The sequence below is a fragment of the Limulus polyphemus genome, unplaced genomic scaffold (assembly GCF_000517525.1).
Source record: "Limulus polyphemus unplaced genomic scaffold, Limulus_polyphemus-2.1.2 Scaffold709, whole genome shotgun sequence".
NCBI classification, from domain to species: domain Eukaryota; kingdom Metazoa; phylum Arthropoda; class Merostomata; order Xiphosura; family Limulidae; genus Limulus; species Limulus polyphemus.
The window spans coordinates 130,759-145,422 of NW_013666319.1; the positions used below are offsets into that span (position 1 = coordinate 130,759).

Genomic DNA, 14,664 nt, shown 5'->3' on the forward strand with positions numbered 1-14,664 from the left:
CATATGGCTTGTGTATATCGTATATATACATATATATATTATTCATACCTTCGGTGTATAGAACGCAAGCAGATTTTGACATCAAATTTTGTGGTAAAAAAGTGCGTCTTATACACCGAAAAATACGAAGTTAAATTGTTTTTCTCACAAACTAGCATTGCTTTTATGTCTCTCACTTTTACCAGTGCGAGACTGGTGACTTGAAAGAAGTATATTGTCAGTATGCATGATATCGTGAAGATCAATGAACTCTGTCCATAATAGTTTGCGCTTGGAGTACCTTCGTTTAGGGATAAGCTTGACTTGCTGATTGACAATGATAGAAAGCATATCGAACACCTCCTGTGAGAGTTTTTGAAACTCGCTTTACCAAACTTTGTTTTCAATGAAACTCATGATTCTGAGTGTGTCTCATTCAAATGTAGTTCTATAAAGGAATTAGTCTGTAAACTATATTCTACCCGCGGTGGAACCAGCAGATAGCCTAATATTGCTTTGTTCCATTATAAACACCGTACACTATAATAATTTTAAATATAGGGATTTTCTTTATAATCATTCTACGCATGTAAGGCTGATGATTTATAACACCGTAGAATGAGCTCTTTTAAATAATAATAACTTCCTATCAGCCGTCCCTAATTTAGAAGCGATATACAAAAGGGAAGACAGCTAATCAGTACCAGCCACTGCTAACTTTTAGGCTACTTTTTTATTAGAAACAACGCTATATATTCGAAAATGTGTAATTAAAACAATATATGTCACTGATGTTTTACAAAGGTTTTAAAAAACAACATGAATAACAAACTATAGTTATTTTCAGATGACAATCACTTAGACTTGCTAATCACTAGACACAGATGTATAAAAACTGTAGAAATTATCTTTATTTCTTAAAATATCTGTTCGATTTCCCTGTAACCTTTCATTGTTGTGTGCTATGTTCTATTGTATAAATAGTGATCTGATGAAATCTTCACATGTTCTGAGTTATATTTCTATATGTAACGTATCCATAAGGACATTTGCATTTCGTCGAGTTTATATAGATCAAAAGAAAAACGACACCCGTGCATCGATTAACATCAAGTGTGCAAGCTCATAAAATAATAATTTATTTCTGTAACAACAAAGCTAAAAGATAATAGACGTGAAACTGTCTGCACTATAACAATGATTAGTTGTAACGAGTCTGCTACACAGTCTGCTCTTACGGTAATGGAGAAAAAAAAAAGAAAGAATTGCTGAGGGCAATGCTACAAAAAAATAAAAGTTGGCTGTTGGTACCATACGAGCACAAGTCAACCGTTTCTATGGCAATGAAGCAAAGCAAGAAAGAAACAAACAAACTTGAAATACCGTAATATTAGTTTATTCCTCAGTACTGTCGCTCTTCTATTTAATTTTGAAATACCGTAATATTAGTTTATTCCTCAGTGCTGTCGCTCTTCTATTTAATTTTGAAATACCGTAATATTAGTTTATTCCTCAGTGCTGTCGCTCTTCTATTTAATTTTGTAAATTTGCAGCCCGTACTAACCGCTCCACAGAATATCACTTATAAAAAAACCTGTATAATCTCAACTGATATGATTAATTACATACAAAGTAATTAAAAATAATTTCTGCATAACGCTTTAAGCAGAAATAATATTTAGGCCTAGTGTGTCATAAGCAAAAAATGTATGTATTTAAGTTTAGATGTAGGTCTAATGAACACATATAATAAGTTTATCTGTGTAAAGTTAAGCACAAAGCTACACAATGGGCTATCTGTGCTCTGCCCACCACGGGTTTCGAAACCCGGTTTCAATCGTCGTGAGTCTGCAGACCTGCCGCTGTGTCAGTGGGGGGGGGGGGGCATATAATAAGTACGTCTTAACAAAGAAAATATTTTCTCCACCAACGTATTGCTTCATGACCCATATACAGAACATTAATGGATGTATTTCGATTTAACATCACAATGTATGGATTAATTCACAGTAACATATCCTTAACTTATTCGTATATATATTCAATGACCAAAAGTAAGAAAATTTGACTTGTTTGCAGGCAGGACAAGAGATCGCTATGTTAATTTGACAAGTGACTTATAGTTGAATTCAGTTTTAGCTTTTTGGAGGTTAAGGTTGTTTTCCGTTAGTCTTTGGAATACGTGAGATACCTCGAAGTGTTTGTTTAATAGTCACTTTTGCTATAGAGGAGAGCCAAAACTCAGATGTTTATATCTGTATAAACCTGTACGTGTTGAGCAACTTGTTATATAACGAGAATTTTCCCTTACTTTGAATTGGTAATACCCCTTGTTCAAATTTAACTTTGTGAACACTTGTGCTTCATTTAGCTTATTAATGACGTCATTTAGCGTCGGAGCGATGTGACTTTTGTGACATATAGATGTCACTGATTCTTATATCTACCTACACAAAGTCGAACTTGCTTGGGCTTCTTTAGGTTTGGGTATTGGAACGATTGGAGATATCCCTAGTATAGGTCCAACTACTTTGACTGGAGATATAGATGGTAAAGGTTCAACTAGTTTGATTGGAGATATGCATGGTATAGGCCCAACTAGTTTGATTGGAGATATACATGGTATAGGCCCAACTAGTTTGATTGGAGCTATCCCTGGTTTAAGTCCAACTACTTTGATTGGAGCTATCCCTGGTTTAAGTCCAACTACTTTGATTGGGGATATACATGGTAAACGCCCAATACTTTGATTAGAGATATCCCTGGTATAGGTTCAACTACGTTCTGATAATATCAGTTTTCAAAAGTTTATGAAGTTCTTCCTCCATCTTACGTCTCATGTGCAAAGAAATTAACCAATACGGCTGTGCCATAACTTTTATAATTTTATAAGTATGCAGTTTATCTCTGCCGCCTTATATATAGTTATAAAAAGTGTTTATATTTTTGCATTGTGACGGGTGTGTTATTATATATTCATTTCAATATCGATGTTTGCTTAGATTAAATTTATTTTTAAAAACATACATAGCTTATAGTGTTAAATATGTATTGCAAAACTCCCTCCTATTCTCCAAAGTTGAAGAGATTATCGAGAGTAAGAATCAACAATATGTGTGTGTACGTAAACGCTAGTGTCAGCGCCAGTATTGTTACGTAAAGCTGAAAATTCGAGAAATCCTCCACACGCCTATTAACATAACCAACGCGACGTGCCAAAAGAGAGTATCTATTATTAATTTGCTATAGTCAGTGTGCTATAATCTTCGGAAGCCATAACTGTGATTGTTATAACGCTCATCAATCGGAAAACTTCAGATATTTGACCAGGAACATTTACAAAGTTCGAACATTACAAATCATTTAACTTCAGTGGATTCTCATCCGACATTAGTACTTTTACGAAAACATTACCTAACTTCAATGGTAGAAAACTCAGCGTGTCTGGCTGGTGAATAACGAAGGACAAAGCTAGCTAGCTTCCCGTTAAGCGAATCATACCTACATCAACTCGTAATTAACTCGCTCTATCGTAAGCCCTCGATAAGATATTAAGGAAGTTCCAGACTAGAAAGAAGACTTTATATTGCTTGTAAGTTTGTAAAATTTCTGTTTATAAATTATTGTTTGTAATGACTATTTGTAATAACTGTTACTGTAAATTGTATTGTTGTGTGTATATTAAAACGTATTTATGTTAAAAAAGCAAACCGTGTGTATCAATCTTGTTGGTAAATATCATAAACTGACTATATATCGGCTTTTACTTAACTGCTAAATCCAAAGTATAATTTAACTACTAAATTTAAAGTATCATTTAGCTCGGTTTCAGAGCATTTGAAATTCTAATACATAACAGTATTATGTTCCTTGTTGACAAGTGATACATTTATTGTGTTAACAGTTTTTGTATGTGGCACCTATTTATAAAATTAAGCAAAAATTCGTTCGTTTATGGAGTCACATAGAATTTCACACAAGTAGTTTTTCGTTCTGACTCGTTAATTCTCTTAGTGTCAGAGGATTCTTTAGTTTTGTATGTATAAATCCTAAACTGCTCCATTCTCAGAGGGGCTCTGTTTGACATTTGGATGTATACATATGTCTGTTTAAGATATTAACAATTGTTCCAGAGTCCACCATGACTTTTACTTTGTTGAAGTTTAAGTCTGATATTGGTGTAGGGGCGTTTCTCGTGGCCGTTGTATTTCCCTCACTGAAGAAGTAAATACTTGCTGGAGGATGAACTGCCATTCACGGATAGCGGTGGTGTAAACAGGCGGTTCTACAGTGTTCACATTCTTTACATTGTTGCTGCTGTCCTGAATTGTGGAATTTTCTCGGTTTTTTTTTCTTCTTTTACTTGTAGCAGAACTATGAGATACGTTAAAACAAGCCAAATGTTTGAACTAATCGAGTCCACCTTGGTGAATAAATGGACGAACACAGTAGTGACTGTTTTTGATTTTGTTATTGGTTTCTTGTCTCCTGACTTGCACTCTGCGTTTAAACACTTATTCGATGACAGCTGGTTGAGCTTGGGACATTTCCAATGCCCTTGAAAATTCCAGCAATTCTGTCAGCGTCATTTATATTTTCTTCTCAGAGCTTGACGTCTTACCCTTGGTGCTGAGGTCTTTTGAACTATCTTATTTTTATTTCACCATATCGTAAATGCACACGTGGTTGCTAGGCTGCGAAGTCGATTGTCTCTTCTTCTCCTTGTCTACATTGTCAAAACACGTTGATTTGATATTCTACGTTCACCTCTATGCTCTACTAATCCTTTGACTGATGTGCCATAATCTTCAGCTTCACTAGTGTTAGGCAGTAACTTAAACATGTCACAAACATCGGGACCACCACAATGTAGTAATATGGCGGCTGTTGTCTTAAGTTTAAGGCAACCAAGTAATTCTAAAATCACTGAATATGCTGTTTCTACCTGGAAATTGTGTTAGTACTATTATTGTTTCCGCTATGTTGGTATTTTCTGAAAATATTGATATAAAAGTTTTGCTGTCCTTCATCTCTTTTCAACAGTATTTCATATTCGGTGAGTTTTTTTATTCAGTATACTGCTGACAGTAATTGTGGGTATGATTAATTGGGCTTAAATGTCTCAGACACTTATAACACCAATGTTACATCCAACAGCCATTGTTCTTTAGCCATTTTATCGTCAAACACTTATAAAATCAATGTTGCATCCAATAATCGTTCTTAAACGTTTTTGTTGTATGCTGTTGGTAACTGCTGACGTTATAAACCATACAAAAGATTGCTCCATCGGAATAACACGCAAGGTCAGTGAAGACGGATCCATTACTAGCAGGCGAAATGACTCTGTACTTTTATTAACGTACTATTTACCACAGATTATTACTGACTGTTTGTGGTATATCACACTCGCTTGTTGTGCATGAGATAAACTGTTTGTTTATGGACTAGATTTTTTGTTTTGCTTTTTAGACTATGTGCGTACCTGCAAATGTTATCTTAATCTACAGCGATGTTTAAACAGAAAGTGTGCCCTCGTTACCGGATCTCTCTGTCTGTTGATAAATAAAGATAAAGGGCGTTTTCAAGAAGAACGAATGCATACTCTCCCGCCCTCGTGTCTACGTAGAGCGGACAGGCACGTCACACTAAACAGTTTCCGAACTGCGGCATTTCCCTCGCTCTGATAATTAATTGAATATAAATAGCTGCAGTAGTGGCGGAAGTGAGACAGACGTAAAGCACACACGTGTAGAGCACTGCGTGCTTCGTTTCCCTCGTGGTCCTAGTTTCTAACCACGCGCTCGCGGATGTATTTGACGTTATCTGAGATGTATTGGGTAGTCTACAAAATGTACAATTACATTTATGCAGCTTTATTTTAGCGAGTCAGTTCCCAACAGATTCGAGTTGAAGGGTTAAGTTCAACTTATCTGCAAAAAATGTGTGCATATTTTATAAACTTACGTTTTTCAGGCTAGTTTGTTTCTAAAAAAATAAACAAATCTGAAACTTTCTTCTTTAGAAAATTATATTAAATGGTAGACATTTGTGAGAGAATTACGTACTTGTTTTGAGTATGCTTAAAAACAGGAACTTCTAAATCAATTTTACTTTTCGAGATGCTCTAGAGCCGCTCAGCGATAAACCTAAAGGCTTATAACTCTAACAATCGGCTTTTGATACCTGTGGTGGGTACAACACATATAGCCCAGTGTGTAGCCTTGCGCTTAACAACAAAGAAATAAACTCTTCGAGAAAATTTATAGATTTACGTGCATATTTTCTGAAAATCTTGATTTTATGGCAGCACATAAATTCACTGGTCTAAGTTTCGTTAAATAATTATTTGTTATGATTACACTTTGATTTAAGAACAAAATTGTTTGTTAAGCTAATATTTTATTATAATAAAGTATGAACTCACTCATAACCTGTTTAATTATGACAATTGTTGAGCGATTAATTGAAATTTTGATTATCAAAATAGACATCGACATCAAATTTATATGATTGTTTAATACCGACGTTTCGATTCGATCAGTACATGAAAACTGATCACGGTTTGTGGTTTCGCTGTCACAGAGATGCACACAGAATTGTTGATCATATTATTACCTGATCCCACATCTGCAAACTTTCTTTTTTGAGCTGGTTTGGTTTGTTTTTGAATTTCGCACAAAGCTACACGAGGGCTATCTGCGCTAGCCGTCCCTAATTTAGCAGTGTATGACTAGAGGGAAGGCAGCTAGTCATCCTCACCCACCGTCAACTCTTGGGCTACTCATTTACCAACGAATAGTGGGATTGGCCGTCACATTATAACGCTCCCACGGCTGAAAGGGCGAGCATGTTTGGTGTGACAGGAATTCTGAGCTGAACTGTGTATTGAAAAATAAGAAATATTAAATAATTGCATTCTATTTACGAACGTTCCTATGGTATTATTTACGAACGTTCCTATGGTATTATTTACGAACGTTCCTATGGTATTATTTACGAACGTTCCTATGGTATTATTTTTTCAGTTATCTTTCTTCCATGTTTTTTCTTCTTCTAAAGAATGACCTAGTTAGAATAATCAATAATTGTAATCGGGATTCCTTACAAATATCGAATCTAACTGTAAAAGTGATAATCGTTCAGCACTGATTATGATAACACGCACATTATTTGTAAAGTGTTAATATCAAGCTGATAGTTTGTCCGCTGTATCGATACACATACATTAATGTATAGAAACTCTATGGACCCAGTAGTGTACTTACAATCACATTAATTAATATTGCAATATAAACTTTGGTCCTCCAGCGGGTCAGCGGTACGTGTAAGGACTTACAATGCTAAAATTCGGTGTTCGATTCCTCGTGCTGGTCAGAGTGCAAATAACCCACTGTATAGCTTTGCGCTAAAATGCAACAAGAACATCACAAACTTTGTAAAGTGGAAGGCCAGGCGTGACCTAGTGGACAACATACCGATTTGCGATCATAAAGTCCAAGATGAGAGACGCTACACAACTGTAGGGGCGATATAGCTGTGACAGACCTTCCTGTTGCTCGAGTAGGCGCACGTTCTGCTAGTCAGCAGTTCCCAATTAGAAAGGTTTATGTGTGAGCTTTGGACTTTCTGACCTAGGCGCTTGACCCATGTGTCACATAAGCTGCTGTTAAGGTTGAAAATACCAAATATTTCGTACTGCGTAAGTTATGAATGGATTCAGTGAATTTCAAAAGTAAACGAAACCATATTTTCAAGGTGCCATATAAAAGTTTACAGTGTCTACTTCAAATAGATATTTACTAAACAACTTTTCATACCACTAATAAACTAAACATTTATTAAACAAATATTGAAAATTTTTATTTTATTTCAATTTGCGTCAAGAAAAAATACTAAAGATATTTTATATGAGATATTACTAAACTATCAGTGAAAAGAAAAGGCAGTGCAAAGGATTTTTTAGTAAAGGAGTCTGTTTCAATTTAAAACTATCAGTGAAAATTTCAAATAAAGAAGTTAGCACACAGGATCACATACAAAAGTTGTAATGGTTTTCAAACGAGACCCAAACTCGAGCGCTTTCGAAATAGTAGGAAGGATATTTTGTAAGAAAGATTCAATGAATTTTTTGTACTTTTGTAAACCAAGCAAAAATCATGAGTCAGCCTAGTTGAGCAAATTACATAAAATCATTAATCGATTGTTTGTTTGTTGTTAAACACAAAGCTGCACAATAAGCTGTGCCCAGGATCAAACCCCCAATTTGAATATCATTTATCTTCAAGCTTACCACTGAGCCAGCGGGAGTTTAATTAATCTAACTAATGACCCTTTGTTTGATGTCAATATTAACAAAGAATTACAAGGTATTTTGTAACCATATCGTAAACGCAAAGCATTCTGAGGCTCTTCTAATAATGGCGTCTCTTTGAAATGAAATTCTCAACGAAATTTTCCGTCTTTTTACGTAAACTAAAAATCCACAAGTTAATATGATTTGAGATAAAAACTGTAAGATGTAATTTCATGGTGTTTTACAAAACCGAAATAATACACATTACTTAGGAACTTGTCATGATTTGAAACTTGTACTATAATACACACATGTAAGCAAAATTCCAGCTCTTTTATCGTGTTTTATCGGGTTAATTGTGATTTATGCAGATAAATTATGATTTGATGACACATTTTAAATAATATGACTTGCAGGCAGAATGCATAGAATATTTTTGAACATATAAAATCCAAAACTAACAAAATATTATTTTGATACACATACAATCTGCGGTGCTGTATAAGGACCTCATCTAGAAATTCATGCAATAATCCAGATTTTCACAGATAAAGTTAAGTTAACATAGGTTAATATGAAATAGTTAGTGAATGTTTTTTGAAACATGAAAATCATCTATCTGCTTTAAAACAGATTGAAATTTGGTTGCGTATAAGACTAACTGTTTTAATTTACGTGTGCACGAGTTATGGGTCTTGTACCAGCGCATGTAACAAATTGAACGTTGTGAAAACACGTTCGTTCAGAATAGCCATATCATGACAATGAAGAGTTCCAGTTTCAAACAAGGCTAGTCCAGCCAGATGTGCGTGGCTAACCATCTTTTTACCCTTCCATTCTAAAGCTGATCTGACAATATTACTCGGAACTCCAGTTCTCCTGGTATGGATTATTTTACTCCTGTGATATTGTAATTCACTCTACTGATATCGAGAACACATAGCCGTATATACGTATACAGTAAAGTCAAAACTTCACCTTTCGCTGTACTTAAAACGGCAGACAAAAACATTGCATAAAAACTTGACTTTTTTTTTCCGCTGGGACTCGAACTGCACTGAAGCAAGACTGGAAATAGATTGTAGACTGTACTGAACTAAAGCAGAAAGTATACATAAAGAAAGCATTGCTTTTACCAATCCCACAATAAAGGCATTTGCAAATGATCACACTTTAATCCCATGGGAGTTTTAGGCCCACAGCCCAAGAAGATCGACTTCCACGTTGCTATGGACAACCAAACTAATGAAATTACAGAGATAGACTAACACTGGTAGTGACTAGAATAGTTAATGGCTTAAAGTGACGAATGGATGTCTACAGACAACTCAAGTCCAAACATATTCTAATTTCCAATAATATAAAAACAAGTAACAGAAATATGATTCAGTATTAAGAATGTCATAGCCATGTACATCAACAAAACGTCAGTGAGTGAAACGTGAGTAAGGAATGAGACAGGATATTCCATAATGTCACAGAATGATACGTGAGTAAGGAATGAGACAGAATGTCCCATGATGTCAGAGAATGATACATGAGTAAGGAATGAGACAGGATGTCCCATGATGTCAGAGAATGATACATAAGTAAGGAATGAGACAGGATATTCCATAATGTCAGAGAATGATACGTGAGTAAGGAATGAGACAGGATATTCCATAATGTCAGAGAATGATACATGAGTAAGGAATGAGACAGGATGTCCCATGATGTCAGAATGTGATAAGTAAGGAATGAGACAGGATATTCCATAATGTCAGAGAATGATACATGAGTAAGGAATGAGATAGGATGTCCCATGATGTTAGAGAATGATACATGAGTTAAGAATGAGACAGGATGTCCCATGATGTCAGAGAGTGATACGTATTTGTTTTACTATACTTTGCATTTCAATACTCAACTTGTGATTTTTCAAATGTTTTAATAATCCTTAACTTATTAATATGTCTTCTAGTTAGTTTTTGAATTGTTGAGCTTAACGTGCTGATAGTCAGTATTTAATAAACACGAGTCTAGAATGTCGTTAGCATACAAAAGAAAACGCGATACTGAATAAGAAAAAATAAGCACATACATTTAGAATTTTTTATAACAATTCCAAAAGTCCAGATTTTCACTTTAGAATAGTTCACGCCAGCAAGTGTTAATATTGCAATATTTCTATCATTAAATCTGTCTTTCTATAACTTGATATTTTTCAAGTGTGTTGAGCTTGGACAACTCTACAGGACACGACTGTTGAGTTTCAAGACTTCCAACCAGATATTAATCTCCATTAGGCCCAAATAAAGAACCCAATATCTCGATAATTATACCAAAGATCAGTAAATCTGCGTCAAAAACGATACAACCTACATCTTTACCAATGAAGGAGCTGACAAGGAACTCAAACAATAAAACTCGTTTGTTTTCTGTAAAATTCTATATGTATTTATATTCATTAGATTAGCTGTACTCCTTCTCCTGCCACTTCTTGTGTTAGAGCATCTACTTATCACTATTTATCTACTTTAAATCTGTTGTGAGGGAGTTCACTTTCTTGTACTCAGCATGAAAGCAATTACACTATGTAATCTAATGAGAAAACTTGAAATTAAGTTTCGTGTAAAATCTTTTGTGTGTGTGTGTGACTATGTTGTGTCACACTTTTGCAAGGAACTGCAAGTTTTTGGTCGAATTGAAAATTTTTAAGTCTCTGCTAAAATGACGTGATTAATATATTGACAACAGCATTGTTACTGTGGGAGTATTCCTTAAATAAAATACGACGCCACTGATGCAAAGCAATATTTTATGACTGAAATATACATATTATTAAAACGAAATATATTTGTTATCTAGAAACACAAGTTTCGTGACACAGGCGATTCAAGTTTTTACCAAAATTTATTTCATTCCCGGTCCGATATCCATACAATATACAGTGAAATCGACTTTTCGTGGATGCATTAGTTGTGCTTGGCACGCAAACAGCGAAATATCGTGTTCTGAATATAGAAATATTTGATTTTTCGCTCAACAAATAATCTATTTATTAGAAAAACCTTCCCAGATTCTAAAGGTTTCGTATTTCATCGTTAGGATAATGAGACTCACGAGATTCAAGATATAATACCATTTTCAGGTTTTCAGGAATTAGTTGAGGGTCATTAAAATAAAAACTCATGTACGATTTGGGGGTGCTAGTATCCATAGAAATATATTATGTTCAGGCAAGAGTCACTTGTGTCAAACAATGTTGAAGAGTCCTTGCCCTAAGTGATAACCAGCACTGATCATGCAAGATGTTGAGATGAAGTCACTAGATATAAGTAACGATCCATTTGTTCAAAGTTACTAGTCACAGCTGGAAATACATTATACTCAAGTAGCATCACATGGTGCTCTGATTTATTAGACATCAGCGACACAACAATTGTTTGTTTGTTTGAAGTTAAGCACAAAGCTACACAATGGACTATCTGTGCTATGCCCACCACGAGTGTCGAAACCCGGTTTCTAGCGTTGTAAGTCCACAGACATACCGCTGTGACACTGAGGTGCGCGACACAACAAAGATAACATCACCGAGACGGAAAAAAAAGTATTGCATCGTATGTACTCACTCTATTCCATGTGTATCGCCTCATGTTTACTCATTAGACACAATGTTCAAAATGTTAGTAACACGTGACCCTTGCTGCGTGGTTCAAGAAATTTATCATGCAACAGTAAGATATTCGGTTAAAAAAAAAAAGAGATTGATAATTTTCGTGTGAGAAATTCTGACAGAAGTTATCTTATATGTACTTGTACATATAGAATTCCACTTTGAATGAAAATGATTTTCCAACAAGAGAAACCACATACACATATTTTCAACAGCTATGCATTATAGAATAGCCAAAGTTCACTGGCAGAGAGCGTCAGCCATACTTGTTATACATCCACAGGCAAGTCAGCGGTAGGCAAGCAGTCGGACGTGCTGATAACACCTGTTTTTGGTTCAGAGAACGAAAGACGAACCGAGAGCTTCCCAGAAGCTTATCACGCCACCACGTGCTACATGCATGACCGCGATCGTTCCAACTGCAAAGTTGGCGTGCATATATATTATTTTCAACTATGCCAAGCCATCTTTGGCTATAAAAATGGTTTGAGGAGAGAGAATCTCCAATCTGTTGTTCTTTGAGAAAGGCAATTTCATTCAGTCGACATTTTGTTCGAGAGAGAAAACGTTATAAACTCGTGACAGTATATGTAATAACAGAAAATCGCACAATATCAATATAAAGAGACAACCTGATGGTAGAATTGACGAGACTCGTACCATATAGTCGTCTTCATTCTATTACGTTTACATACAACAGATATACGTTACCAAACCTATGGATTATGAACATAAATACCATCACATGGTCTTCTATTCATTTCCATGCAACAAGGCCTGATTAAGGCGTTTGGGCGCCTCAGGCCTATTTCATTGGACTGATAATTTACAGTCATGTAGATAGGACACACACAGGTCTGCTGTTAAATTTTGATGTTGTTTTCAATCCGTACAGTTCAATGAAATTAGAAAAACACTCCTATATTTTTTGTACATTGTTAATGTTTCAAGTACAATCTCACAATACAAATATTTTGAAGAGAAAATAATGAAAACTTTATTTCCAATGCTTAAATTTAATTGTTATGATATGAAACGCTATACTGGCAAGTTTAAGTAAAATGAAATAATAAGGATATATATGGTTGGAATATAATTTAAAGATAGAATAGGAATACTTCATATCAAATCAGGTACAATTAAAGTGTGTCCTTAAACTAAAAGAAAGCTTAACTATTAACCTGAAAGGCTTAGATGTATTTACATTGAGAAGCATTTTTTTCGTGCTTTAGCATGAGTAAAATCATTTACCCTCAACCGTTAAATTTTGCAATAAATCTGATTTGATTGCTAACATACTGAGAACACCAAGTCTGCTTTGCGAAGTGGTTAATCCGAGGTAATTTTTCACACATTTTAGCACAGAAAAAAGATCTTTCCCCTGAGCAATTTGTCTCTTCTGTACTGAAATACATCTGCAAGGCGATGTCTAGATTTGGGAATACTACTCAAAGTTTCATTTATCTTAAATATTCCAGTAACGAAAGAGTAGAGGATGTATTCTTCTATGGTTTTGATTGAAGAAACTTCTGGAACTGCGAGCATTCTGTAGCTAAAGTAGCAGAACGTTCCAGATCATTTGGGAACATATTTATTAGATTTAAACAACCTTAACGAATGTCCTGAAACCTACATTTTCTCAGATTTATGATACAGTCAAATACGTCATGTATTTTTCTATATGACTCTCGTTTTCTTCGTAACTGGGATATTAGGTTATCAGTAAGAGTTTTTCTACCTTGAACTGCTGCTTTCCTCTTGACTACTTACCTTTTCATAATTCATTGTTTTCTTTTTTGAATCTGTCGCGTATTCAACATGACCAGATAACTTACGTATTCAACATAACCAGTTAACTTTCGTATTCAGTATGACCAGTTAACTTCCGTATTGAATATTTCAACCCTGTCACACATCTGTATAATAATATCTAAAACACCAGGCGGAAAATATGCTTAGCCTTTTTTAAATACCATAATTCGTAATAACTTTAATGAAGAGATTATAAAACATTATTGACGTCACTAGAACAAGAACTGACTGTTATTATAAGTAACAATATGTAAATTGTAATAAGTTGGACAATAAGAAGAGTTCACACTATATCAAATAGTCAGCTTTACTTCGGTGTAAATAACTTATATTAAAAAAGTCAGGAATATTATGAAACAATTCCTCAAAAGTTGGGCTCACATAAAAAAAACATCATTTCGGGCGAAATATGCGCTCAATACTCAACACATGTAGGCAGGGGTGAAATCCCCCCCCCAAACAAAAAGAAGAAAAAAAGTAGAGGTACTCAGCTGGGTGAAGTGAACCCGTTTTTGAAAACGAAAAAAAAATCTACGTGTAAACACAAAAACGACAAATCAACTCAAATAAGTCCTGGTACTAGTACCGCTTAAAAAGAAGTTCCGGTACTCAGTACCGGCAGAATTTCACCCCTGCATGTAGAGACGTCATCAAATCCAGAATTAGAAAAATGTTCATATTAATATATATATACACACCGACATTTAGTTAAAATTAATCCCTTACATTTGGCTTTAGTCTTATAGAACATTTGAGTGAAAGTAAAGAAGTGTGAATAATAATATGCCAGTTAATCACACTATATCTAGTGCTGACGAGGCCTTTCACCCAACCCCAGAACTCTTCAGGACGGTTGAGATATGACAGACATAATAGTTGAGACTATTTTTATTAGTTATATATATATATATATATATATATA

General features: G+C 34.8%; 1 protein-coding gene across 1 annotated transcript in view; it reads right to left on the reverse strand.

Moving 5' to 3' along the window:
- Nucleotides 1-4,705: 4,705 nt before the first annotated feature.
- Nucleotides 4,706-14,664, reverse strand: part of LOC111085911 — a 25,574-nt gene continuing 15,615 nt past the window's right edge. The window contains exon 3 of the mRNA XM_022386736.1: nucleotides 4,706-4,924. Within this exon, the coding sequence (XP_022242444.1) occupies nucleotides 4,706-4,924 (219 nt within the window). The remainder of the gene's footprint in view (nucleotides 4,925-14,664) is intronic.